Raw genomic sequence first — 27,267 nt, forward strand, 5'->3', positions numbered from 1 at the left:
TGTGTGTGTGTGTGTGTGTGTGTGTGTGTGTGTGTGTGTGTATGTGTGTGTGTGCATGCGTGCATGCGTGCGTGTGCTAGTTTGTGTGTCTGTCTGTGTGTGTGCGTATGTGTGTTGAGGGTGCATAGGGGGGGAGTGGAAGGGGGATGAGAGAAAGTGGTGGAGTAGAGAGCGAGGGGAGAATGAGCGAGCGAGTGAGGCATGGGGGATGAGAGAGAGGGGGAGGAGGAGGAGAGGTGGTGGTGGAGAGAGAGAGCGAGGCGAGGCAGAGCTGATTGAGATTCGGGTCTCCAGAGCTGCAGGCTCGCTGCTGCTGTGGGGAGCTCAGGGAGAACACGCTCCGTTATTGGAATTCCTTTTTTTTTTTCTCTAATGAATTAATTCTTCTCATCCAATTTAGGTGAAGATGAAAAGAGAGCAGCGCTGCAAGCATCAAATTTAGCTTTTTGTTGACCGGGCCTGGGCTCTGTATTCTGTATTTTGCTCTGTACGGTTAATATTAGACACTTGTAATATACTATGTTTGTTTGTTTTTTCTCCTTTCCTTTCGGGAAGCCTTGTTTTCAGAAAAAACAACAAAAAACAACAGCAACATAACAATTGGGAATTGGGAATCCTTTCATACTCATTTACTGATATGATGACCCCTACATCAACACTCATTCAGACACGCGCTAACAGTATATACATGCACATGTCCAGCCACCACATGAATACAACTCACCCAACTAACAGCGTGATGTGACCTCATAAACACAGCATCTAGGCAGTTATGCATATAACAGTATCAGGCTACTGTATAAAGTATGTTTAAAATAGTAAACAAATGTTACAGTAACAATACAATTGGTCAAGTAAAAAAAATGACAGCTAATACAAGGAAATTCTTAAATCCAGTTAATTTGTATGGAAACTAGTAATATAATCCCAACCTATTGGCCCATTAATTTCTTTTCAAATTAGATTTTATATCTCAATGAGGCAAAATTATTCGCTGAAATGTGATGATTTTTTTTCTTCTCATTGATGTTTTTTTTTTATTCCCTTTTTTTTGTCTCGCAGCCCGTGGCAGGTCAGCCAAAAAAGTTAACTTCAGATTCTGCACACTTACACACAGGCTTACACTCTCACACACACACACAGACAGACACAGGAGTGAGTGTCTACTGTCAAGTGCTGAAAACAAGAGGGCGTCTCGCTGTTTAATGTCAGAACAATCCGGCGTGGTGCTGTGGTATAGTGCAGGGTTCATGGTACAGGGAACATGGAATCCCTTTAGCTCGGGCTGCTCAGCGCTGACAAGGTATCTGGCCTTAGATTCATTTAGACAGTCAGCAGAAGACGCGCTAAGAGTCAAGCTAGCCATCTGGATCAGACTGTGGTGGAGCAGATATTCACTCCGGCTCACGGGGGGATTCTCTCCCCAAAGACAAGAGAAGATGAGCTCAGCTTTAGTGCTTTCAGAAGACCTCGGTGTCAGCTTTGGATTATCTCACCTGCGCAAATTGTGTTTCCTCTGTGCTTTTCTTACCTCTTACTGTCTGTGCCTCACTTATACCGCAAACTGCACCGTACTCTTCAAAGATCTTATTCATGTCCCCCTAGCATTGCCTTTGGATCTACCCGAGGGCTTAAGAATCGCTGGACATCTTTAACACCAGAAAAGGCCAGAGGATTTAAGGGGTCTAGGGAGAAGGCCAACATGCTGATGATAAGTGAAAGAGGGTAAATATGACTGTGTGACAATTCCCTGCATGCATTTTTAAACTTTAAGAAACACTGGTTAGTGCAGATATTTGGTAATAGGAAAATACAGCTAGGGTGCATGATGATCCAATGCTAGAATTCAATATGTTAATATGAATGTGAATATTTTTGTAACCTTAAAGGACAGTCTAAAGGGATCATTTCCCATCTCCAATTTAAGTGACTTTAGGACTCTAGATGTTCCCCCATCACCTACAATGAGATCTCTTAACGACAAGTATGAACAGGAGAAATAATCACTGCAACCACTTTCAATTTTCATGCCTGGAGAGATTCTTAAAAAATATAGAAATCAGAGATAGACATTTAAAATATATACAAACATAACAGATAATACTTATTTTTATAATTTATCCAGCAAATAGAAAAAGCCTTTTCCATAAAGCCATATAAAGCCAACCGGTATGACTTAATAAGACTGGGACAAAATGAAACACGGAAGGAAAAAAAAAGGAATCAAAGGGTGTAAATGGATTTGATCTTTAACCAGTTAAACACCTCTGCTGGTCCATTATCATAGCCCTGTGATCAATTATTCATGGCTGTTCCGGGGTCAGGTGTTACCTTTGTAAACATTGGCTTCCCGTGCTGGGTGACCATGGTGCACTGATCACAGTCCAGGGTGATGCAGGAGTTCTGGAAGGATTCCTTGGAGTGTTTGAGGATGTAGTGGAGCTCGGTGACGCCTCCCTCGAACACCGTGCTGAAGTAACGGGGGATCAACGTCCGGCCGATCGCTGCAGGGAGACAAACAGAGAGGGCACAGCTGATTAATATAGACAAGACACAATGTGAAAGACAGTGGTGACTTTCTTACTGAATCTTACTACCACTTCCATGCCTGTGTGTTAAGCATAGATACTGGAGGTCATTGCCTTAGCATTAATACAGCATAAACAGCAAGCCCGGTAGGCTACTCTCTGTTCTTTTACATTTTGATTTGTGAACAGATTGAATGAATGAAATACAATTTGTTGATTAGTGAGCTTGAGTGAGCTTGAGAGTGCTTGATAGTTTTCCATTTTGGACAAGCCACCCATGCTGTTTCCCATTTTCTGCTTGTCTTCATCCTGAACTGAGCTAATTTCCTCCTGACTCTTCTTCTCTTCTTGTCCAACTTTCAGCAAGGGAGGTAAACAAATAAGATATATACAAAACCAATCCATGAGTATGAGAAATATGTTTTCTACAATTCAACAAAAAAGCCAAACCTCTCAAATGTTAAATTTTGTCAAAGCACAAGCAGTTAAATAACTTAATAAGTCAATTCAGATTGTGGATGGTACAAAAAAGTGTTAAGGTTCAATTCTCCATTGATTAAGCCATCTAATACCATTACAAATGATAGTACTAATAACAATTATCATTGTAGTGTTTATGCTAATGCTGTAGCTATGTTACTGTACCCTATTTATTAAACAACAACATGCTATGGACAGTACTTGGTATTACACTAGACATTCAACAAACATAGAAAAAGATTAAATGGCAAGGTAATAAAAATGACAGAGAGAAGAATCCAATCCTAAATGAAAAAAGTTAAATAGAATATTTGCAAAGAAGCTTAATAGCAAATGAAATGCTTGATAAAGACATCTGCTTTAGAATCAATAATAAAGATAAGCATTGACCAGTGCATGCAAAAATCATGGGAAGATAGTTAAGCCTGTTTATTTTTTTGACTTTAACCACAGTACTCATAACAGCTGGTTGCGTGTAGTCCTGCCAATGTAAGAGTCTCTTGTTTTTTTTTAACCAAAGAATATCTATCTAAAAATCCTATATGAAACATATGTTAAAATGTGTCATTCATTCACATTTCTCCCCTATTCAGTCTCATTTAAAGCTGAAAAGCCTTTTTCAGAAAAAAAGAGGAAAGTTTTTTTTTACATATTTATCAGAATAATATGATTCCATAACTATGATTAGTGTTTAACTGAATTGTTAAGATGGACAACTACTGCGGTGCAAAGTTTTTGCAGAAGCCTAAAGAGACAATGAACAGGCAGCATGATGAAAATGGGAGGAGGAGCCGGGGAGGGAGAAAGTGTCTCCAGTGTTTTACAGCCCTGAGGCTTGTCTGGTTTCTATCTCTGTGTTACTGGCTTCAAGGAGAGCAGTGGATGATATACAGAGAGGCTTATATTTCCCATTACATTATGGATGCACTGTGATTGCATGCAAGATACAGATTCTTGAATATTTAGATTCATTTTCTGAATGCCTTTCCTTCTCAGCACTTTACTATACGTTATAAAAATATTAGCAGTACATTTAGTCAAAAAAGACTACAGTTAGGTATTTTTGGCTAAAATAAAAGCTACATTTTGCTAGGGACAAAAATCCATATCCTCATTTCAGAAACTCCAAATATTTATAAAAGTAAGGAAGGTTAAGTATCTGAAAGTCTTGTTTGTCCCACCCCCAAAAGTCCAAAACCAAAAATATATGAAATTTTCTATTAAAATATAGAGAAAAATGCTAATCTTCACATTTGAGAAGCTGGGAAAACCATTTTTTCTGTTGATACATTTCTAGATACTGAACTGATTTTCTTCATTTCATGACCTGTTAAGATATTTTAAAGTGTAGCCCTTTTATATGTGGAAATAATGTGAAGCAAAAGTTAAAAATTACATATTAATAAGCAGGACTTACGCAGCATAGTAAGCAAGATACTCTTCAATGCTTCAACTTAATATGTAGATCAGGGATTCAAGACAGCTCCAACAGCGAGCAGCTGCGTCAAACAGCTTTCAAAAATTGCAGCCTCTTCTGGTTACGGCATGGCTCAATATTGCAGTTTGTGTTGCTTTTTTCTAATCTTTATTTTTCTAGCTATATGGATCGGCTGAACAATCATATTCAGCATTGCCCTGCTTTACACTCCTGCACACATGCATGCCTGAGAGGCACAACGCGACCACAGGCTTTGTCCAAACATCACTGGGCAGTTCCACCGAGCAACTTCACTTGCTCAAGAGCAGGGCCAGGAGTTACTGGAGGGTAAAGTGCACCTCATTCACAAATCTGATATTTCTACATCTTGCATCAAACTTCGAGTGTCCCCTCTTGTAAATATTCATAAGAGTTTTCTTGTTGTCTGTCAGGTAGCAGTTAAACATTAAAACACGATCCAGCAGGTTCAGCTTGAATGCAATATCTATGGTTTATTGAAGGCTTGTTATGTCAAAAGACTGCACCGCTGTTTATACTAATATGGTACAGGATTTTGCAACTCTGGAAAGTTTAATAGAGAACGGGATTTTATTTATTTTGTTACAACGAACCCTCGGTAAACTGTTGAACTATGTTTTTCCCATTACAAAGTAATCTACCAGGAATGTGCTGCCAACGCAGCGCCTCACCAGATGCTGAATCGTTTCATTTTTGGCAAACTTGAGCCAGGTTGAACTGCTTTTGCTGGTCGAACCTGCATTTTTCCCTTTTCTTCTTCTTCTGCACTGGGATCCTGCTCTGTCATCTAAATGGCCTCATTAAAATGAATGAGGGAGATGAGTTTTCTTTTGTAATTTAGAGCTCATACTGGTCTAAACATTGCTTAAATTAGTGATTCCCAATCAGGGGTGCTTGTACACTACCCATGGGACCGATTTTGCCGTTTCCAGGGTGGGTATATGTAATTGTGGAGTACTTATTTGAACGAATGACTAGGATTTGGTAAAAAAAAAAAAAAAGAAAAAAAAAAGAGATAAACCATTATTAATGATAAACCGACTGCACAGGAATGCCAACCAACCTGGGTCAGTTTAAACACCTGTGATTGCTGTGCTGGGAATGAAAGTTGAATAACAAGACACTACGCGAGCAGAGAAGTTCCATCAATAGCATAAACTAATAGATAAGTAACTTTTAATTATTAAAAAACACTTTTAGCCAACCTTAACAACTCAAAAGTACATTTGTCTTTCTTTGTTGTCTTTTGTTTTTAAAATCCCTGGTTTAAGCTGGAATCAACTCTGTAATCCCACTAAGCGTCAGTGACCTGTTCTACCCGCTGAGCTACGCCGGACAGTTAAATAACAGCAAAAGAAAACAGGCATAAATACTGATTTAAGGATTATGAAGACAAGCTCATCAGGATTTTCTTTAGACTCTCACTCCTCGCCAAGTGGGACAAGTTTCTCTGTTGCTCTGCATTCTGCTGTCCGTCATATCTCCTTCATTAAAACAATGTTGAAAAATATAAATACATCGAGACGTCCACATTATCCAGCAGCACATGGCCGCTGATTTCAGGGAGAAATAATCCATTTTAGAGTCAACACTCTGTCGGCTAGAATTATGCTATTTCTCCCCCAGGGTGGGTGGCCAGGAGGATGTATGTGTGTGTGTGTGAGTGTGTGTGTGTGTGTGCGTTCGTGTGTGTGTGTGTGTCTGTGCGTGTGTTTGTGTGTGTGTGTGTGTGTGTGTGTGTGTGTGTGTGTGTGTGTGTGTGTAAGGGTGAGGCCTGGGAATAAAACTTCATTTAGGAGTGAAATGTCCCCAAAGACAGTGTCTTAGGAGGCTCTTGAGGTCATCAGACTTGGATGGTAGAGTTTCATTCGAGAGAGAGAGAGAGAGAGAGAGAGAGAGAGAGAGAGAGAGAGAGAGGGAATAAGGATGATGTTGGCCATTGGGTGAGGGTGTAGGAGATGTAAAGGGGGGGAGAGGGTTACCGTGACTGGCATGTTTTTCAAATTCGATAAAGTCAGGCATGACTAAATAACACATAAAATGTTTGGCATCGTGAGCAGTGGCTGAGGGGAGAGGAGGGAGGAAGGGAGGGAGGGAGGGAGGGAGGGAGGGAGGGAGGGAGGGTGAGCTGCAGGGTCCTCGCAGCGTGGAGGACTGTGTAAATGATGCTCTCTCTCTCTCTCTCTGTATCAGTTCCAATGTACTCTCTTTCTCTCTCTCTGTCTCTCTCTCTCTTCTCTCTCTCTCTGTATCAGTTCCAATGTACTCTCTCTTTCTCTCTCTCTCTCTTCTCTCTCTCCCTGTATCTCGCTCCCTCCCTTGCTCAGCCTTCACCACGGTTGAAAAACAAAGTACATCTAGGAGTGGAGCTGACTGCTAATGCGGAGGAGCTCTGAGGAGACCAGGGGGAGGAAGGGAGGGTAGAGGGGGGAAGGGTGTGTGTGTGTGTGTGTGTGTGTGTGTGTGTGTGTGTGTGTGTGTGTGTGTGTGTGTGAGGGATTGGGATAGAAAAAAATGAGCGTGGGATGAAAGGGGGATAGAAACTGAGAGAGGGGAGAAGGAACTAGGAGGGAAGATGAAAAAATAAGGGCTTGTCAATGAGGAAAAGAAGACTCACTGTGGGCATATAGGAGAGAGAGAGAGAGAGAGAGAGAGAGCCAGCAAGAGAAGGTGAGACAGCAGTAGAATAAGGGAGAGAGGGAGGGAGACAGGGGGAAAGAGGGGGGTGGGGGGATGCTCAGGTGGAACGCAGACCTGCTTCGTGCCCACCTCACCAAGCCATGCGGGAGTTTTGGTTGTGTCTTCTCAACCAAAACTCTTCTAATAAAAGCCAGTGTGCCTAGCGCAGGGTGACAGAGTGATAGATAAGCGTGTAATGGTCGCCATGCAAGCAAGTTTTCGGATCATTTCAAGCGCAGCAGTGTTGTGTTCCTCTTCGAATATTTTCAAAGCTCCCACACTCACTATTTAAATTGTAGGCAAACACTTTAGCTGAGTTGCTATAAGTCAGCAGGCCTCATTGCTTTGCTCAAAGGCACGTTTTCTTAAAGGACATTTGACCGTAACAATAAACAAACAACTGATACTGTATGTCAGTATGCATGTTTTGATCTACAGTATTTGACTTCACTTTTCTCCCATTCACTGCCCAATACTACAATGTTCATATATTAACAGGAATGAAAGTGGAAACACGTCTGAAAATGTAATTCCAGGGGGGAGTTTTCTGCTTCTTCTTATAGTGTTAGGGTTTTGGACTGTAGACTGGACAAAACAAGTAAGTTAAAGATTTCACCTTGGGCTTTCAGATCTACTGATAGGCATGTTTCACTTGAGATAGATGAGGTCAAAGATAGAAAATATAGCAAGTGTGGACAAACAAACTCCACAGTGACACAGAAGGACACTATATTTCACCAAAGTGTCAAACAAAGGAGCCTCATCATCAGCCCTGTGTTGTAGCCCCATGGTGAAGAACACTATCATGTATCTTCTAATAGGCAGTCAGATCACACACTCAGCACCAACAAAGCAAAACAAAGTTCAGACAAATAACTGCTCTACGACAACAACAACGAAAAAAAAAACATTCCAGACGTCCAGACGAGATGAAAATGTATTTGTTGGTGCTATATTTTCCTTCCACTCTTTCTTTCCGCTCTCTCCCTCTCTTGTTCCCCTTATTCATGTTTTCTGTTTCCTGCACCATGCTGATTGGCCCATCTTCAGACGCGGGGCACTCTAGAGATACAGATTAGTTGGCACTTGTTTGGGGCGAACACGACAAGCAGCATATGCCTCTCAAGTAACGTGTACCCAAACATGCAATTTACAAATAATTAACGTGGTGTTAATTAGTCACATTAATTCATGCCACTTTGTAGGGATTGTCTCCCCCCGTCGGTTCCCCACGACTCCTGCCAGCAACGTCAGCCAGCGAGACGGCAGGAGCAATTTTTTCTGCTTCGAAAGCGAGAGAAGAAAGAACGGTGGCTGGCTGCTGTATTTACACACACACACACACACGAACATGAGCCCAGATGAAATACAGGCAACTACGCGTACTCAAAAACAATATGGATATGTGGATTCATATCCCCGTATGGGCACATGTGCACTGGGCATACCCACATATCAAATTCAAATTCACGATCACAAAATCACAATATGTGCATGTGTTTGTGTTTGTGTGTGTGTGTGTTCATGTTTGAGATAAGTACAAACAAATTCAAGATGTTATTCTACATTGTTGGTATCCTCAACAAATCCCATCAAAAGATTAAAACCAACAATGTGTGTTGGTCCGTTTCTTACCTTTCCTACCATGCCTTTGGCACTCAGCCCCAAACAAATTAATTTCTACTGGTGAAAAGCAGGGACACTTTAAAATAAGGTCACAAATACAAAACAATAACTTTGCATAGAATTTAAAAAAAATCTTTCTTTATCTTATTGTTTTCAAATGCAGTTCTTGGAGCAGTTTGGTATATTAAACTGTATAAAGTTGATGTACTGTATGTAAAAGCACCTTGTAAGTGCTTTCACACAATCAACACAATGTTTTCAAAAAACAAGCAGGAATACAAGAACTTTGCATTGATAACATAGCTCTTCAAAGAATATCAAATAGACAAACAAGCGTGATTGAAATCAGGAATTATTATAACAATGAGTTAAGCAAGTAAAAACCAATCTGACCATGCCAATTTGTGGTGACTTTCAATATTAAATGTACAACAATTTTTAGTACAAGATGGTTGAGGTTTCATAGCCATCCCTGGACATGGGATTTAAATACAGTTTGTATTTTATGTACAGTATTTTACAATATATGAATGTGTTGTTGTGCACATGTGTGAATAGTTTTATGTGCACTGTTTGTGTATTCGTGGATTTTTTTGTCTTATATAATATATAAGATTACAGGATTGTTATGGGACCATGGGGGGTGGACCTCGCTCAGATCCTCCAGGCTATAGGGAAATTCAGAAATGTTTTAAATAAAATGCATCAATCTTTGTGCACTTTGAGAGCAAAATTAAGAGCTTAAATATACAAAGAATGCGCTTTAGTAATGTCATCATAAACACACTGAGCATGCACTTGAATTTAAAAGTTCATAAAAGTAGCTACCAGATGTGTTGACTAGTAGTTAGAGATGCTTTGTCAGGGTAACAAGGCAAAACACAATGTAGTTTATGTTATCATGAGAAGGGCAAAGATATGTTTCCGTTCATTATCAAATTGTGGTAGGACAAATTTGATTATGGCATGCCTCTATATTCTAGGTAATTAATGGTAAACACTGTGTAGTATATTGTTTATGTAAATATGTGTACATACTGTATGTGGCCAAATGATTCTGCATGTGCTTGTAAGTGTTTAATTTATGTGTGTCCGTTGAGAGCTAAAGGTTTTTAGCTGGCTGAATATGTGTTGTCCACACACATACAGATACATACAGACCATAAATGTACAGTAATGATGCGCCTAGGGAGTACAGCGGCGGCTAGGTAAACACTATGCACACCCACATGCTTGAACAAAAATAAATATGTAAACATGTAGAAATGCACAAGGAAACATAGGTGAACTTTGCCATCGCCTCTTCCATTCCTCCTGAGGAAACAGACCATGCAATATCATTTTCACAGATTTGAATACAAGATTTTGTATTTGAACAACTAAGACGTTTCATTTGAATACATTTTATTTTTCAATGTTAAAATTAACCTAAAGTACATTTTTCAAATTGTGTGTAATAGTTCGCATATTTATCACTATATAAAGTAACATTTCCAATTGTTTTTCTACGACAATTTCTATGTGCAACCAAAGAGCCTAAGAGCCCTTAGGCAAGACACTAAAGAAGCTCACCTGCTGTAAGTCACTGAGGGCGGTCATGTATATACCATACATATTAGATCGTAAATGCATCTAAAGTTCTACGTATGATGCAGGAGATAGAAAATAGTGTAAGCAGCCACAAAATGCCATGCTAAATCAATCACCAAGTATCAATCTAATTTTTTCGTGAAGTGAAGAGTAAGAGACTGAAACCATGAACGGTTGAAATAGAATCAACTAGAAAAGAGAGCGTGGCAGATGTAACTAAATACTCTCCATGGCAGCAAACACAGTAGGAGTTCTACTCCACAAGAAAGTCATTACCGGGAAGTTATGACTTAAAGTTCATCATCTAATATCTGCAAAATACAGACAATCTTCTGTGTTGAAGGGTAACCATTTTGTGAGCCACAGATTAAAGTTACTTCTATCCTTTGGAAACACCCATCATTTCTGTCTAATTTTGTGCAATCAATCATTTTAGCAAGTAAAAAAAGGTGTCATCCTTATTTTTTCCCCTGAATGGCATTATCTCAACGTGGAACGAGACTAGTCAAACACAGAACACTCAGACATGTCAGCGCTGTCGGTTCAACCTGTCCAGCTATTAGTTGACGATCAAAGTGCATACTGTGGTGGCGTACAAATTAAAAAGCGGATGGGTGAGGGGAGGGGAGGGGTGTTCGGTTGGAGAAAGAGGCAAGAAAGTCGGGAGATGCTCAGTGGGCGATTATGCAGCAAACGCAGCTCTCCGCAGTGCAGAAGAGAAAAGGATGGAAATGAGAAGGGGGAGAGCAAGGAGAAATTGTTGATTATCCATAATGTCTGCATCCTACAAATATTCATCAGAAAAAACTGTGTGTCCAGACGGAGTTCAATAGATAGAGCAAGGCACTTACAGGTTAGGGGTTCAATTCCCTATGAGGTTTAGTGGAGAACTGGGCACAACTACCATTCACAGAGGGTGAGGGGTTCAGGTCCCTGTGTAGCTTCCTGGAAAAACCAAGGCACTGATGCTTAGATCAGTCCTCATTCCATAATGCATCAAATGCACCCTCCTCCCCTTAAAAAGATGTGTTTCTAATAGAAGTGGGTTGTAACAAAATAGCATTATTTATATAATGTGTATATCCTTTATCTTGCAACAAAGGATGCTATGCTGTAATACAATTTGCTTTACGTATTATTCGCATTTGGATTCACGAGGATCTCAGTACTTAAAAAATATGGCGAGTACAGCAAAACAGCACCCGGAATTTTAAACGCATACTAAGCGATTTTAATTTAGCAAACTTTTTGTCAAAATCAGCTTATATCGAGGGGCACTCGTGTTGTAGTGGTTAGAGGCCCAGTCCAAATCCATCCCATGGTCATTCTCTCTGCATGTCATTCCCTTCTCTACCTATCTATATCCTTCTCTCCAAGTTACCCAACTTTGGTAACAGACAGCCGCGGCTCCGATAACGGAGATCTAAAAAAGCTGGCTCAAAGCCAGCAGCCGCCCAGAACATCACGGATTGTTTGGGGTAACTGCCCGGGCCAGTCTACTTGCTCTGAGTGTCAATTTATGCCGTGGTTAGTATACATATAAACAAACATTCGCCAGAGATCGCTTATAATGCCTTTAAGGAGTGACAAAAAGTCTGTCCAAACCCATCTTCGTCAACACCATTTTGACATCATAGTGATCAACTAAAAGAAAACTCAGTTACAAAATGACCCTTTCTGTCACATTATCAGGGTATTAAACTTGTAAAATAAAAAAGAGAGAAAAAAGAAGAATCATTGACAATATTGAATATCTTTTCATCAGACCAAACACCCACATTATAGGAGACTGACTCATAAAAGCTTTAGAAAAATAGTCTTGACATTGAATGCAGAATGTGTCATATTGAGAGATGATTTCATATTAACACCCTCGTCTTGTTGTGTGATGTTTATATCCTTATTATGATGTATTGTGTGTCTGCATTATGTCATGTCATATCCAGTCATTTTATACTCAATGAGGAACAAATACCAACAGACATTTGGGCTTACTGGCAAAAGTTGCATGTTTTTTTCCCATGCAACCATATTGATTAGTAACCCAGCTCTACATGTTTGCATTTTGTGATGTTCTGCTCTCACCCAAATGATTCCAGTCCCAAGTGGTTAAAATGACTGAGAAGGGATTACGTTTCTCTCTCAAGGATAATCTCTGATTTTTAAATTACTGAAAGGTCTCTGTAATGGTCTCCCCCGTCATAACCTATACACAGGGTTAGGCTAAAGCAAACATATTATGGGACCTTAAGAACTGAGTAGATCAACAGACTCAGATAGGTAATATTGATTTGTTTTTCATCCTGTGACGTGTGTACAAACCAGTGCTCGCTGAGACCTGCAGTATGTGTTGTAATCAATAAACTAAGCTAAAAATACTATTAAAATCAATGCTTACCCCTCGGTGTAAGCTACTGTTGATGATCGGTGAGAGGAGAGATTCATGGATGAAAAGCAAGCTGACATATTGATCTGCAAAGCCTAATCAATGGTTGAGGAGAGCCGGCATTACTCGGCAAACAAAACGTCTGTCTTCATCGACTCATATCTCTATCTAAATACCCATCATGAGTTACTATTACCGGGTCAACGGGGAGGCGTATTAGGTCCATGGCAAACTGATTAAGTTAACTGTTTGTCAAGCCTCCGGCAAACAGGATTGTGGCAGAGTGCTTCACAGAGGACACTAGCAGGCATGTGATCAAAACGAAACAATAACCTAATTATTGAAAGGATAAATTCAGATTTGATAAACTCTACATTCATGAAATACCCATACTGTATTCTGATATGGACATTGACATACTTTTCCTCCAATGAAATAGAATCCAAAATTCCTCTTCTGTGAAAACAAAGAAGTTTGTCCCCTCAAGAATGTAACTATATCTCAGGGCTACGTCATCTATGAACATATGTGTGGTTAGCTACCATTCAAGTAAAACCAGCTGTAGATAATATATATTATACCAGGGGTTTTCAAAGTGTGAGAGAGTGAGCCCCCCCTCAGAGAACAAATCCCCCCCCAAAAAAAATTCTAAATCCCTGTGTTTTGAAAGATCTTTTAAATATTTTACACATTTTAAATATATTTTTGAAACATTCTAAACATCTTTGTGCGTTTTTAAACAATTTTTTAAAAACATTTTAACATCTTTATCTAAGTATGTTTTTGTTTTGCTTTTTTAAAATACATTCGACCATCTTAATACAGTGGTTTAATCCTGCTTCCTTTAAGCATGGATAGTAGTGACTGAGTGTGCAGCGGAGTGAGAAAGATAGGTAGACAGACTTGCCCAAATATTGTTAAATGTCCTTCACACACCCAGTGTTTTTTCGCTAGTGCATCTAATGTCCTGCTGGGTGAAAATAGTAGCCAGCAGAGAACCAGACCCTCCTAGAAGGTCCGGGAGATTTTTTTTTACCTTTTTAAAGTGAAATGCATGAATCTGGTGCACTTTGAGAGGAAAAATTAAGAGGCTAAATATGAGGAATTTTGTGTGAACAAATAATTTGGAGACACTGGGTCGGATGAATTAGAAGCTATTGCATGACTGAAGGCCCCATTTCCTGAAGGCCCCATTTCAAAATGTTTTTAAATAAACTCAATACACACCTTTATTTGTATGATAACTTACATTTGCTTAATATGATGTTAATATCAAAAACACAAACTAAATATATATATTTTTTTACATATTCACCCGCCCCCCCCCCCCCCCCCCCCCCCCTGCCATAACTCCGCGCCCCCCACAGTTTGAAAACCACTGTATTATACTATAGTAAAGTGAGTTAATCACTTCAGTCGTTTTAGTACCTTAATTCAAAATACTATGTTTTTTACTGGAAAGTATTTCCTTGCGGAGCTGTGGCAGAGAGATACATCTTGGAAATGTCATGTAGGCTTGTTACTTACACTTGACAAAGATAGCCACTTTATTTTGCTCACTCGGGCATCATTTAAGAATTGGCTGAACTTAAGAATATAGTTTTGCAACAAAAGGGACTATGGATTTAGTTCCCATGACTGTATGGAGGAAAATGATGATTACACCATCCACCAACTCTTTGAATGTATTCGGTATGTGAGTATTGTATTAAGTCTGAAATTTCAACCAAAATATCAGCCCAAACCGGGGCAGAAAGGGTGAAAAACACCCAGCACATACAGTATTGAGGCACAACTTCACATAGACATACTGGGGCCTGCACACAAAAGCATACACACATACACACACACACACACACACACACACACACACACACACACACACACACACACACACACACACACACACACACACACACACACACACACACACACACAGATGCATGCACACACTCGCTCAAATACACACCAGAATGTGGGAATCACTGCCCAGAACATGAAATATTCATCAGTCATAAAACTTTAATTCAATCTCTCTTTCTCTCTCTCTCTCTCTCTCTGTATTTCCTGTCATTTCGGGGCTGCTTTATTCTATTTTGTGAGGTAAACACTTCCCCCACTGCCCCTGCAAACACAACAAAAAAAGGATAATAATAGATTTCTTTAAAACCCATTTTGCATCATTAAGATGCATTGGCGCTACATTTAGGTTGTAGTAAAATCAAGTTTAAAATTGCATTTCAAAATGGAAAGCTGCTGGGTGGCAAAGAGATGAGTAGTCTGCATTTAACACTATGATGCAAAGTTTTGGAGCTACCCTTTTATCAAAGTCATTGTTACGAAAAATACAGGAGATAATCTCATTCCAGGCTTCAATGTAATAAATAAAAAGAAAATACTTTTATGCTTCATTATCAGGCTCACTTGACATGAAATTATCATAAATAAATAATTTGGTGAATCAAAAAAGTAAACAAAAGCGGAAGTTTTCTTCTCATTTATAGAGAATTACATGTGTGCCTGTATTAATTTACTTATTCTTATTCCCATGTACAATCATCAAATTAAGTCATGATGCCAAATCATCTGATAGTATAGCCTTACAGTCATGTGTCTTTGGTAAAATTGCATTTAGGGTTAGAAAAAATGCATTTTGGATTTATTCTGCTGAAAATGTTGTATAAATGTTTAAAATTTAAAAATGTTTCCTAATTGCTGAGCAACCTAATCCTGTACTGTATTTGCTGTTGCAAAAGATTATATACTGAAACACTGATGAATGCAAAAACGTACATATAACTAATATGTCATGTGTTTCAGGACAGATCTCCTTTATTTTTGAGTTTATGATCTTCAGAATAACTGCACACGTGACGTCTGCGGTAAGAAAGGTCATACAGCTGTAACAAGGTGGACCAGTTTTTTCTCCCTATTCTTTAACAGCTAACAAGCAGAAGGCTGAGCGCTCCACAGCAAACAGTCTTGTCTGTGCAGACAACAATGCTGCAAAATGTCACATAAATTATTATGTGACTTCAGCTCCACAGTAACCACTTCCAAGATGGACCTTGTGTCTTTAACAGCTCTGCAAAACGGGTTGTGTCGTTACGTTAGTTTTCATTTGAAAAAAAAACTTGAACAATGGCAGTGAGTGAAATAAGATGTGGTGAAATAAGCACAAAAGACACTCACATCAATATTATGTGCATTTGAGGTTGAAAACTAAACAAAACATTGTATTAATACATATAAACTATACTGTGTATTATCTTTTAATTAAACCTCTCAGTACATTGTACAGGTTTTGAGAGGAAGAAATAATCAAACGGAAGCCAGGCGAAGCACTTTCCACACCAGCCGAACACTGCTGGTAATTCACAGGAGGAAGAAAATCAAGATACTGTATGTCTTTGTCTGGCAGACCAGTTTCGGCTGAACGGACCTCTATCATTTGGACTTTCCCAACAGGAATGTGGGAAGAGGAGGAAGAGAGAGAGATAAGGACGAAAGTGCAACAAGAGAGAAAGAGAAACACAGCAGAGCAGAAAGACAGAAGGAGCGAGAGACAGATCTCCAGTCACCCTCATCCAACCTCACGCCGCCACGCGTGGATGGTGACTGTTTGGCTAGAGAGAGTGAAGCAGGGAGGAAGGGGGGAGGTGGGGCGGGGGAGTGTTGGGGATGGAGGGGGGTATGTCCCCCCGAGGCCAGCCCTCATCCCCTCTTCACCTCCATCCATTATTCAATGGAGGCCAGAGACCCCCCCACCCCCCAGCACCACCAACCCCCTGGGCACAGCTCCACAGGGAGGACACAACACGCAGAGGAGGAAGACATAAAGATACCCCACCACCATCACAACAAGAACAAGCACAGCAAAATAGTGGGAAAAATAGTGTAACACTGACAAAAAATTATGAGATGATGAGAGGCATCATTTCCCACACGCGTTAAGTCAACCAGTCACACATTGCAATGGACAAGAATACCGACCCACACTGCATGACGTTGAGTGCTCAACCAGACACCAAACACTTGATCCGAGGATCTTCATAGAGTGAATTAACAGTTCACACAAACAAACACACACACACACACACACACACACACACACACACACACACACACACACACACACACACACACACACACACACACACACACACACACACACACACACACACACACACACACACACACACACACACACACACACACACACACACACACACACACACACACACACACAGCCTCAGACTCCTGGTGAGCCAGAATCAATGGTAATGAGCATTGCTCTGCGCTGTTTAGCCTCTGATAATCAAGCTCAGATCTAAAAGAGGTAACGATACCTGCAATGCTCTCAGCAGCTCACCTGAGGGAGGGGCCAGTTATTGTAAGGTTGTGAAGGGGGGAACAATCTTTAAGAGACACTGTTTTTTTACCTTTAAAAATAACAAATTCTAGCACTACCCACCACTATGCAGCTACAATATTCAAAGACAGTACCACCTTGCCACATGGGTAACTTTCTAAGCAACCATGTCTTCTAAAAAATATTCTAATATTAAAACTAAATAGGGGAGAACGGGGGAATCTGAGGCATCGGGTAATGTGAGCCACCCCCTGTATCTAGGCAACGGAAAACATTTGTGGTCATGTGAGATATATGTTTTCAAGCCCCTCTCATTTCCCCATGGCCCTGAAAGAGAGGACCTCATGGTGTTGTGGTAAGCATGTTTTTTTCACCAAAATAGGTATTTTGCATGTAAAAGTACATTTTCTTGCTGTCAACTTAATCAACTGTTGTGCCAAAGCAAATGTATTCACGTAGAAAAACTTCTATCATACGTGTTGATGAACTACCAACATATGAAACCATGTGATGCTGATAACTGAAGATTAGCCTGAAATGCTAAGAGAGGTAGTTTTTTCTCAAATTGTGGTGGTGGGGGAAAGTGAGCCAAATGCTGTGGGGGAAAGTGAGCCACTGTCTCACTTTCCTCCACCATGAGGCATACATTAAGTTTAGTCTTAAACATATTGTAATGTAATATTACATGACATATGTTTTATTTTAATGTCATACACATTGTAGAAAAGCCATCATGCCAAGGAAATACACCGGGAAGACGACCTGGGGCAACCACACGGAAAGAGCACCTTCTCATCTTTCCCTGTAACCTTCAGGGCTGGAATGTAGAGTAGGCCTAGTTGTAGAGTATGACAGGCTGATGTTATAATCCAGTTGGGTCTTCTCCTGTGTTCTGAGTCCCAGGCTGTTCTCGCTGGTTCTGATTTTCCTATGTTTAAACCCCCAGACACTAGTTGGCTCTAAGGGTCCTGTGTTCTGACCCCCAGACTGTGTTCTAATCTACCTGGTTCTATCTTTCATTTGAATCTTATTAAAACCTTTTGAATTATAATATGTTTTATTTGATTTTGTTCAGAGTTACTTTCAAGTGTTTAGAAAATTTGCTTTGCTTAATTGACCAAACCCCATCATTCTTTTACTAGTCCGACATTAGTTCTGGAATGTGTGGCTAGCTTTCAGGAATATTTAACTGTTACAATATGTGTTGTTATGGTAGTTTCAGAGTGGAAAAGGTAAGTGGATCAGTTTACCCCACAGCTGGGGTAAAGTGAGCCACATGACAACTTTTTTTTAAACAATCATATTTTCACTGCCCTTTGTCTTGAAAACATTCTGCTAATGCCCATTTCTAGGAAACATCCTGAATTAATGGAAAATGTGTAAATTTGAGTGATAAATCATTTTAGCTCGCTTAGAGGGGAGCAAATGTAAAAAGTGGCTCAGATTACCCCGTTCTCCCCTATATGGTTTCTCACAATATCTGATTGTGGCTATTAAAGACTGATTATTGCAACTTAATGTAATCACTCATTGTTCAAGATTTTCTTCTGAGAGAAAATTCCACGCCGCATGAGGTTATAGCGTCCCCCTAGAGGCTCATTCCAAATCGCAGCATACCCGGTTCGAATCCGGCCCGTGGTCTCTGCATGTCATCCCCCTCTCAGACCCATTTCATTTGTGTCTCTCCAAACTGTCTAATAATGAAAATATAAATGAAGCAAAACAAATAGCATGAGATACTTAATTATACTTCTATTGTAAAAATTGGATACATATCATATACTGTATGTTGGTAAAAACATAATTTTTACTTGTGAATTTATCTTATTTGGGAAGCTGTTACTGCCATTGTGTGTGTGTGTGTGTGTGTGTGTGTGTGCGTGTGTGTGTGTGTGTGTGTGTGTGTGTGTGTGTGTGTGTGTGTGTGTGTGTGTGTGTGTGTGTGTGTGTGTGTGTGTGGGGAAAGAAGGGTTATTGAGGAATGAAAAAGCCACATAAACATTTAATACCTTAAGTAAAGCTGCACAGGCCTTTTCAAAGACTATGGAGACTGATGGCTTCACCACACTGTATTATATATAAATATGGATTTCTCCATGTGTCAATAACTTTGCAGTGTGGACTTGCATGTCTGTGTGTGTGTGTGTGTGTGTGTGTGTGTGTGTGTGTGTGCACTGTATGTGTGTTTTTGTACATATGCCAATACATTTTCTATTGCCTCTTTGTATTTGAGACCAGGTGTGCCCTATCTGTCTCTCTGTATGATTTGTGTTTTTTTGTGCGTGCGTGCGTGCGTGCGTGTGTGTGTGTGTGTGTGTGTGTGTGTGTGTGTGTGTGTGTGTGAATTTGTGTGTGTGTTTGTGTGTGCGTGTGTGTGTGTGTGTGTGTGTGTGTGTGTGTGTGTGTGTGTGTGTGTGTGTGTGTATGTACATGTTTGCAGATGCTTATGTGTATGCTACAAAAACTCTTTCCTCACTGTGTTTGTGGCGGGTGCATCAGCATGGATTTACTCTTGCTTACACTGTGTGTCGGTATATGAGTGTGTGTACAAATGCCAGTGTGTTCGGTCTGTGTGTGTGTGTGTGTGTGTGTGTGTGTGTGGTGAGCACACACTGCATGTTTTCCAGGTGGAATTCTCCTACTACTCTCCAGTGTGAGGATGGAAAGGGTATTCATTATTTATAAAAAAAAAAAAATTCTGTCTCTCTTAGAGCCCATCTCGTTGACCTTTCAGGAATGTTCTGTTAAAAGCTCATGTTGCACTTCACTCTTTATTTTTTCATGAACTGCATGTTTGTCATCATGACTTGTAGCAAACATTCACAAATTCCATTTCAGCAAAACAAATTGCATCTGGTCGGGTAAGAGGACTCATGGGAAGACATTCCCAGGATACTTAAAATGTAATTTCATGTTTAATTTATTTATTGGAAAATTTGGATTTTGGAAAAACACTGCTCGTTAAAGGGAACATAATGAATTATCCCCCCATCAAAAAGTACATTGTTCTTCACAAAATGTGTTGCACATTTGAATTTTTTTAATGGCAAAATGTTTCTTTATCAAATAAAAATCTATTTTTCCCCCTTCACCACGTACACACAATGGTTTTAAAGTGACAAAACAAGACAATTAATATGTACCTCTGCAAAATATAACTGCCGTGCACAGTAGCGGCCTTAGCTATGTTTCAACCCATTCAATTGAATGGGGCCCAGCCCTCTGGGGGGCCCCCAACCCCCCCCCTAAAAAAATTTTTTTTTAAATTTTTTTTTTATAAATAATTCTTGAGCAGGCTACCGGGCCCTAGGCCTCATAGTAACTTTTCATGTTGCATTGTCAAAGAGCTCAGTCACTCATGTCAATAACAGGGTCCAAAAAGGAATAAGCCTAAATATAAGGAAATAAATCATCATGGGCCCCTCAACTAGTAGGGGGAGAAATACAAAAGCATAAGAAAACAGCATTAGTAGCTCTGTCTAAGGGGCTTCATGATGAGCCTTTAGGGCCCCCACACACATACAGGAATACGATTTCTATGTGTAAATTCTATGCTGTTCATAAAAAGTAGCTATCCACCCTGTATCTGTTGAAATGAGTCTCTCCATCATAGAACATGAGTCTGCAGACCAATCTACTGTACTGTTTTTACAGTAGCAGAGTAAAGACTGCTGCCTGATTAAGAAAAATCTGAAAAATAATATTCCTGCTGCATCTCAGGATTTGATATAGCCTCTAAATTTTCCCCTCAAAGTGCACCAGATTGATGCATTTTAATTAAAAAGGCACACATTTTCTTCCGGGGGGGATGCCCCCGGACCCCCCAACAAGCACCAGGGTCCCTCCCACAGTATCCCTAAATCCTGTGAGAAAAACTGACTTCATTAATATGTCTTTACCATTAATTGTATATGTGCTGAAAAGTCAGTGTACCTGACTGGATAGGTAGGAGTGGGGGGGCCCTTTAAGAGTCTGCACCCAGTGGCCCATCATCTCATAAAACTCTACAATCTGTTTTCTTTTTGCGGGAAGCATGCACAAGCATGCACAAGAAATATGTATTAAAAAAAATAAATAATAATGATTAAGATTTTTTTTTTCAAGAAAATACTAAAAAAGTGGGGGGCCCCACACTAGATCTTGATTGGGGCCCCCAGATCGTTAAGGCCGCCTCTGGCCGTGCAACACAGAAAAGTACCAAAGACTGTACATGTTAACATACACATACATGTTGTACAGATACAACCATTACTAAGCAAAAAGGATGAAGGAAAATGAGGAAGGAAAGGAGGGAGTGATGAAGATACAAACAAATTGGGATACACTAGATGAGGAAAAAAGAAAATGACTGTTTGGAAGAGAATGGAGAGTAAGAAGAAAAGGAGGGAGAAAAATAATAAGACAAGTCAGAAGGGAGAATGTGGGAAAGAAAGAGATGGAGAAAAAGGTGAGGAGGGAGGAATAGAGGGAGAAGAGGATGGAAGCAGAGGAGAGCTGTTTGCGACATCTATTGTTTCTCAAACTGGAAGGGGAAGCTGGTTTTGTTTTGCTCCGGGGCACACAGAGTGTTGAGAAACAGGAAGCCAGGGGACCTGCCCATCCTCACTGACAGCTGGTGCCCTCCGATAGCTGTTCCCCACTTCCTGTTAGCCACATACAATGGTTCCCACCCTGATCCAGGCAACCTGGAAAGCAAACCGACTGACCAATCTCCACATAGTCTCTATACAGACTCTATTATTGCATCACAAGTCTGCTGCTTATAACTAAAAGGATACCATATTGTGAACTCAACATACTGTTTCCAAAAGTATTTACTTGATCCACATAGAATTTTACAGTAAAGTATCACACAATTTTCACAATTTTTGTGCAAAAATCATCACACCACTATGATCAGCCAAGTTATACTGTATGTTTGCATATGCAATTAACTCTACTTGTCATTTCTTACTTACAGCATGCCCACACACAGACAATTTGCTACATCAACTAAGAGGCTGGCTCTAGACATGGGTTCTCAGTTTTGACACTGATATGTTGGCACAGGCCTGATAATGATCCCGTAAAAATGCATGTCATGTCAAATATTTCAAGATTGCCATGCTTACTCTTTTAATAGCTGTGGAGCTAATATGTTTTGAATTCGGAGCTCCACACTTACTGTACAGATAAAGTTTTTTAGCCATTAGTCATGTGTTGTTAAAAAAAAGAAGTCCCGAACACTTAATAGGACATTTTTATGGTAAATTATGGGCCCTCCTGCCAGCGGCAAAACGTCATAGCTTACTGCTTCACTGTCATGCCCATAATCCCAATAAGGAAAGGACCTCTCGGATGTTATTGCTAAAGAAACTAGGTCGGGTTCAAACCCCCTTTAGAAAAATGTGGAACTGGAAGAACTCAACATACTGTGTTTCCAAAATTAGAATATTCTTCTTATTTCAACATTTTACTCAACACACACATCCAAACAAACTCAGGTGCTATTACTTAAGAACTATAACGCCCTTTCTTATAATCTTTTATTTGTCCTTCACATCCATTTGTTGTCTGGAGTATATTGAAAGCACTCAATAAACAAAATTGACTTGGAGCATGCGAAGTAATGGCACACAAGAAAATAGTAATGGCACACTCCTCTGTTCTGTTTTGTTAAAAATGAATTGGAGGTACCTCCTAATGTGCTTCGCTTTTCATGCCAGCAGGCTTTTTGTGCAAGAGAACGCGTCAATTATTTTAGATAGGGGATGTTGTTTTAGAACGAAAAAGGCTACGATTTCCATCAGCCTCAGAAGAACTACATTATGTCTTTAAAAGGCCTTGTCTCTTTCTTGCCTGGTCAAACTGTGCAACAAAACCATATTATGTCTGCTGCTCTATATTGCTGCTGAGCTCACGCCCACAGACTCACACATACTGCCTTTAATGATTGTGAGGAGAATAACAGAAATCCAAACTAGATTCACATAAATTTAAACAAGCCGGTATGTTTTCAAAAACTCTGCATGCACATAGGGAAGTGATTCATTTAGAATATAAATCATTATAAAATGTTTAATATAGTACTGTAAAAAATTCAATGACAAAATACATTTCATTATTGATGCTTTATGCACCTAGGCACAGGTTTCAACATATGATTGAGACAATAATTTGAAACTCCAAAGATCAGTATGACTCCAGTTTTCATGGTCAGACCCTCATAATAATAATTTCAATTCTTTCAAAATATTGCAAGCAATAACGAGGACAAAATAACCGAAAAACACAAACGGGGACTCCCAACGGCAAAGAAAAATCATACGACAGCCAGGAACATGTCCCTTCACTTCTGTCTTGCCAATACATCAACAGGAGCTGGTGGAGGGTGTCAGAAATAGTACATACAGACAAGGTAAAGCCCCTTGTTATGGGAGTCATTTTAAGTGCCCTTAAAATGAACCATCTTGATCTGCTTTATTTTAGAAATTGACAACACACTAAGAGATATGATCATTTTCCTCGATGACAAAATAAAAAATCCTTTTCCATCCCATCTGATTGGTTGCACAGACCACACACAGAGAAAAGAGGAGTCCAGTTGCAGAGAGAGAGAGAGGGAACAATAACAGGCTTATCGCTGGGTGACAAATAGACAGAAATAGTACCTCTCTCTCTCTTCCGGCACTGGCTAAACAAATCAACTGGCCAAAGTCAACGTCTTAATTGCCGTCAGGGAGACGTTTCCGTTAGAAAGTGTACAAAATAATAAAAAAAGCAAACTGCAATTTCACGTTGAAGTTGATTCCCTTAATAATTATTCAACAACATCACATTTGCGCTTCTTCATATACGTTTTAATGGCCAATTAGGGCAAAGTTCCAGGTCCCAAGAACCGCAAACAACCGACAAACAAACAAACTGCTGTACTTGAGTGGAATAGTGCTGTAAGAAAATACATGAACTATGAAAGAACAGGAAAATCCTCTATAACTTATAAAAAAAATCCATTATTCATTTCTCAGTGTCTCAAATTGAAGCTGTTTTTGCCTTTAGAGGCATGTATCAAGGCCTATTTTCAGTTGATGTCTACTAAAGGTAGCTTATTAAATATTTGAGTCACTGTGATAGCATTTTTTTGGATTGGGAAAAAAATCTATAAAGGGCTACTGCATCTAATTATCTTATGTCAGGGGGGAAGCACTGTTGCAAGCGGGAGTGTTCTGACAGGGGTAGGATCGTGGATTCGCGGGAGAAGGCTGTTAATGGTCAGACTGTCTGCTCAAATCCTATTGATGGAGACAAAGACTTTTTTTTCAGACTTGTCTTGCAGCCTCATCTATGTGCTGTGAGCTTCAATAATCGCCCTGTATCCAAGGCCACAACACAGAGTTGCAAGACATTGGGCTTACAGACATAAAACTTAGATCACCAAGCAAAGAGAAAAGCAATTAACTTATTTAAAAGCACCAGGAGGAAGTCAAACACCTTGCACGGCCTCACCAGTCAGCATCTCTAAATGCATTGCAACCTTCCTCAGGCTCCATGTGTACACCTATGAAAGAACTCAACACTTTCCTACTTAAAGAAAGGTCTAATATTTTGCTACACACAATGATAATTAAATAACTGAACAAAGCAAAGGTATACACTACAGTATACGTTTGTTGATTAATCACTAAGTGGATCAACAGAAAAATAATCAATGTTGGTAAATGCTTAATCTTGTAAGTCATTTATTATTTAGCATTCTGCTTAAGACATTTTAAAGGATGAAATAACACTACTTTCAATGTTTATTCTTCCGACTGCATTCAGTTCATACATACATTAAATAAGACTTCTACAGTGTGACTCATTGTTTGTTTACATCTGAAATGTTAGCTGTCATCCAGTCCTTGTTCCTACTCTTTTGCATTTCCCCCCTTGCCCGATACAGTTTAACACACAGAGGCTTGATTAGCACATCTTCTCCGTCGGAAATGAAAATATACCACAAGCGTAGTTTACAATAGATGGCAGTGTCGAACTATCCAGGAACAGAGCACGCAGCAAAATGTTATGGCTATACATATTATGGTTCACATCTATAATTTCTCTTGCTCCTCTCTCTCTCTCTCCCACCCCCTCTCTCTCCTCCTTTGTCTCTCTCTCTCTCTCTCCCTCTCCCTCTGCCGATCCAGCGCTGTGGTTCCCAGGCTCGGCTCGACTGTCAATCAACACTAGCAGCCTACATCTCAGCACTGCAGCTGAGCCAGGGCCGCATCATCCCGCCTGCCAATCACACAGCTCTACACCTTCAATCCATCCTATCCATCTCTCTGTAAAGCACCTTCGCACACACACACACACACACACACACACAACCACCACCACCCCTCCCTCCTCTCAAAACAACCCCTCCACAGAAAGCATTGAGCATCCCCCTTTAACTCTCAAAACCAGCGGGAACATTTACACACACACATTCATTCATTTACACATTCACACGCAAATGTCTCTGAAAACACAACTCACAATAAAATACAGATACGGAGCTGTAGATAGATTTACTGACAAACACACACACATATACGCAAACACACACGTATATACACACACACACACACACACACACACACACACACACACACACACACACACACACACACACACACACACACACACACACACAAACAGCCAGGCAGGCCAACATTGCACCACTCCCATACCTTTCATTTGGGACTCCACCTCTCCTTCTTTTTTCATCCCACCACCCAATTCAATAATACAGCCCTCTTTCTACAAGCTTTTCCCAATCCGCCTGCTGTCAATCTTTTATTCAACAGAAAGGGAGTCAGATCACAGCACTAGACTTATCCTTCCATCGTTAGACCTTCATTCAGGCTCCTTTCACACAGATATTGTATTAACTCTGGTCTGTAAACAGCGCATTACATTATCTTCAGGGCAAAGACCCAATGCGTTTAACACTGGGCTTAAGACTGGCTGGCATCGTTCAGATATGTACAGGTCTTGGCTAAGAATGGCCATTAACATCATTATACAATTACATGAGAAGCAGTGTAAACCAATAACATTATGATGTAGGAATGAGCTGAAACTGGAAATAAACTTGATTACATGGCTTTGTTGAGTTAAAGGCTTGTTTATGATGGCCAATGAGGGCTTAGTGGTGTATTCGTATTATTATTTATTAAAAACAACCCGGGTCTTAAAGTGGATCAGATGAACTTTCAATTTGTGTTTATTCTAGTGGCCACTTTGGACAAAAGCAGTAGTGTTTTTACAACGCCAGCTGCTGTTCCTTGGTGACAGGCGCACCGGGACAAAGGCATTAAGAAAAACTATATAAAGATAACGGTCTTTGCGCAGATGGTCTCATTTGCTGTTACATGTAATTTATGATCATCAGAGGAAAAAAAGAGACTGTTTCAGATTTTTTTTTTTAAAGTTCCTTGTGGCTACTTTAAACTAATTAATTGAATTTGCTGTTTTTTTCTCCATTCAAATTAGACACAAGTTATTTGTACTGTTGGAAGCACAGAAATAAATCAAATGTGAACATTCTAGTCTTTCTATCGGTATATCGTGAGACGTCCCAGTTGGGCACCTGTCGTCGTCCTCTATGTCACACTGCACAAGATAAAACAATAGATTGACGCACCCTGTCCTTCCTGACATGACCCCATGGTCTTTGTCTGCCCAATCTGGTTATAATCAGGCTGTTATCATGTAGTCTGACCCCAACATAACACATTATCCAAAACATTAAATAAGAGACTGTGGAAATACTGTTTGATTGGTTGCTTGTCTCATTATGTTGTTAGCATGTGCAAACCTTCCTAGGAAACAACATACACATCACCACTTTTTTCCGATTGGACATAAGTTCATTGTTCATAAGTGTTCATTGATTAAAAATGTCACAGTTTTAATACATAGAACTGAGTGAGTTCTTTGTTAAGCTTACTTCATGGCAGAGGCCGTTTGGATCGTCCCCTCACTCATATTAAAGCTGTTTCACTGGGCTTTGTTCCTCCTCATTATGTCCTTGTGCTTGCTTAATGATTATTAGCTGTGGTGGTCATTTTATTGTTGCAGTTATTGCGTGCTGCAATGCAAGAATAACTGGGTGAATTGTACATGTGTTGTGAGTTTTTCCTCT

General features: G+C 39.9%; 1 protein-coding gene across 3 annotated transcripts in view; it reads right to left on the reverse strand.

Annotated features, from left to right (window-relative positions):
• ldb2a (LIM domain binding 2a) overlaps positions 1–27,267 on the reverse strand; it is a 94,303-nt gene that overhangs the window by 43,737 nt on the left and 23,299 nt on the right. For all 3 annotated transcript variants that reach the window (XM_080035653.1, XM_080035652.1, XM_080035650.1), the window contains exon 3: positions 2,332–2,504. In XM_080035653.1, coding sequence (XP_079891779.1) covers positions 2,332–2,504 — 173 coding nt within the window. The remainder of the gene's footprint in view (positions 1–2,331; positions 2,505–27,267) is intronic.

This window comes from Ammodytes marinus (assembly GCF_949987685.1).
Source record: "Ammodytes marinus genome assembly, chromosome: 10".
NCBI lineage: Eukaryota > Metazoa > Chordata > Actinopteri > Uranoscopiformes > Ammodytidae > Ammodytes > Ammodytes marinus.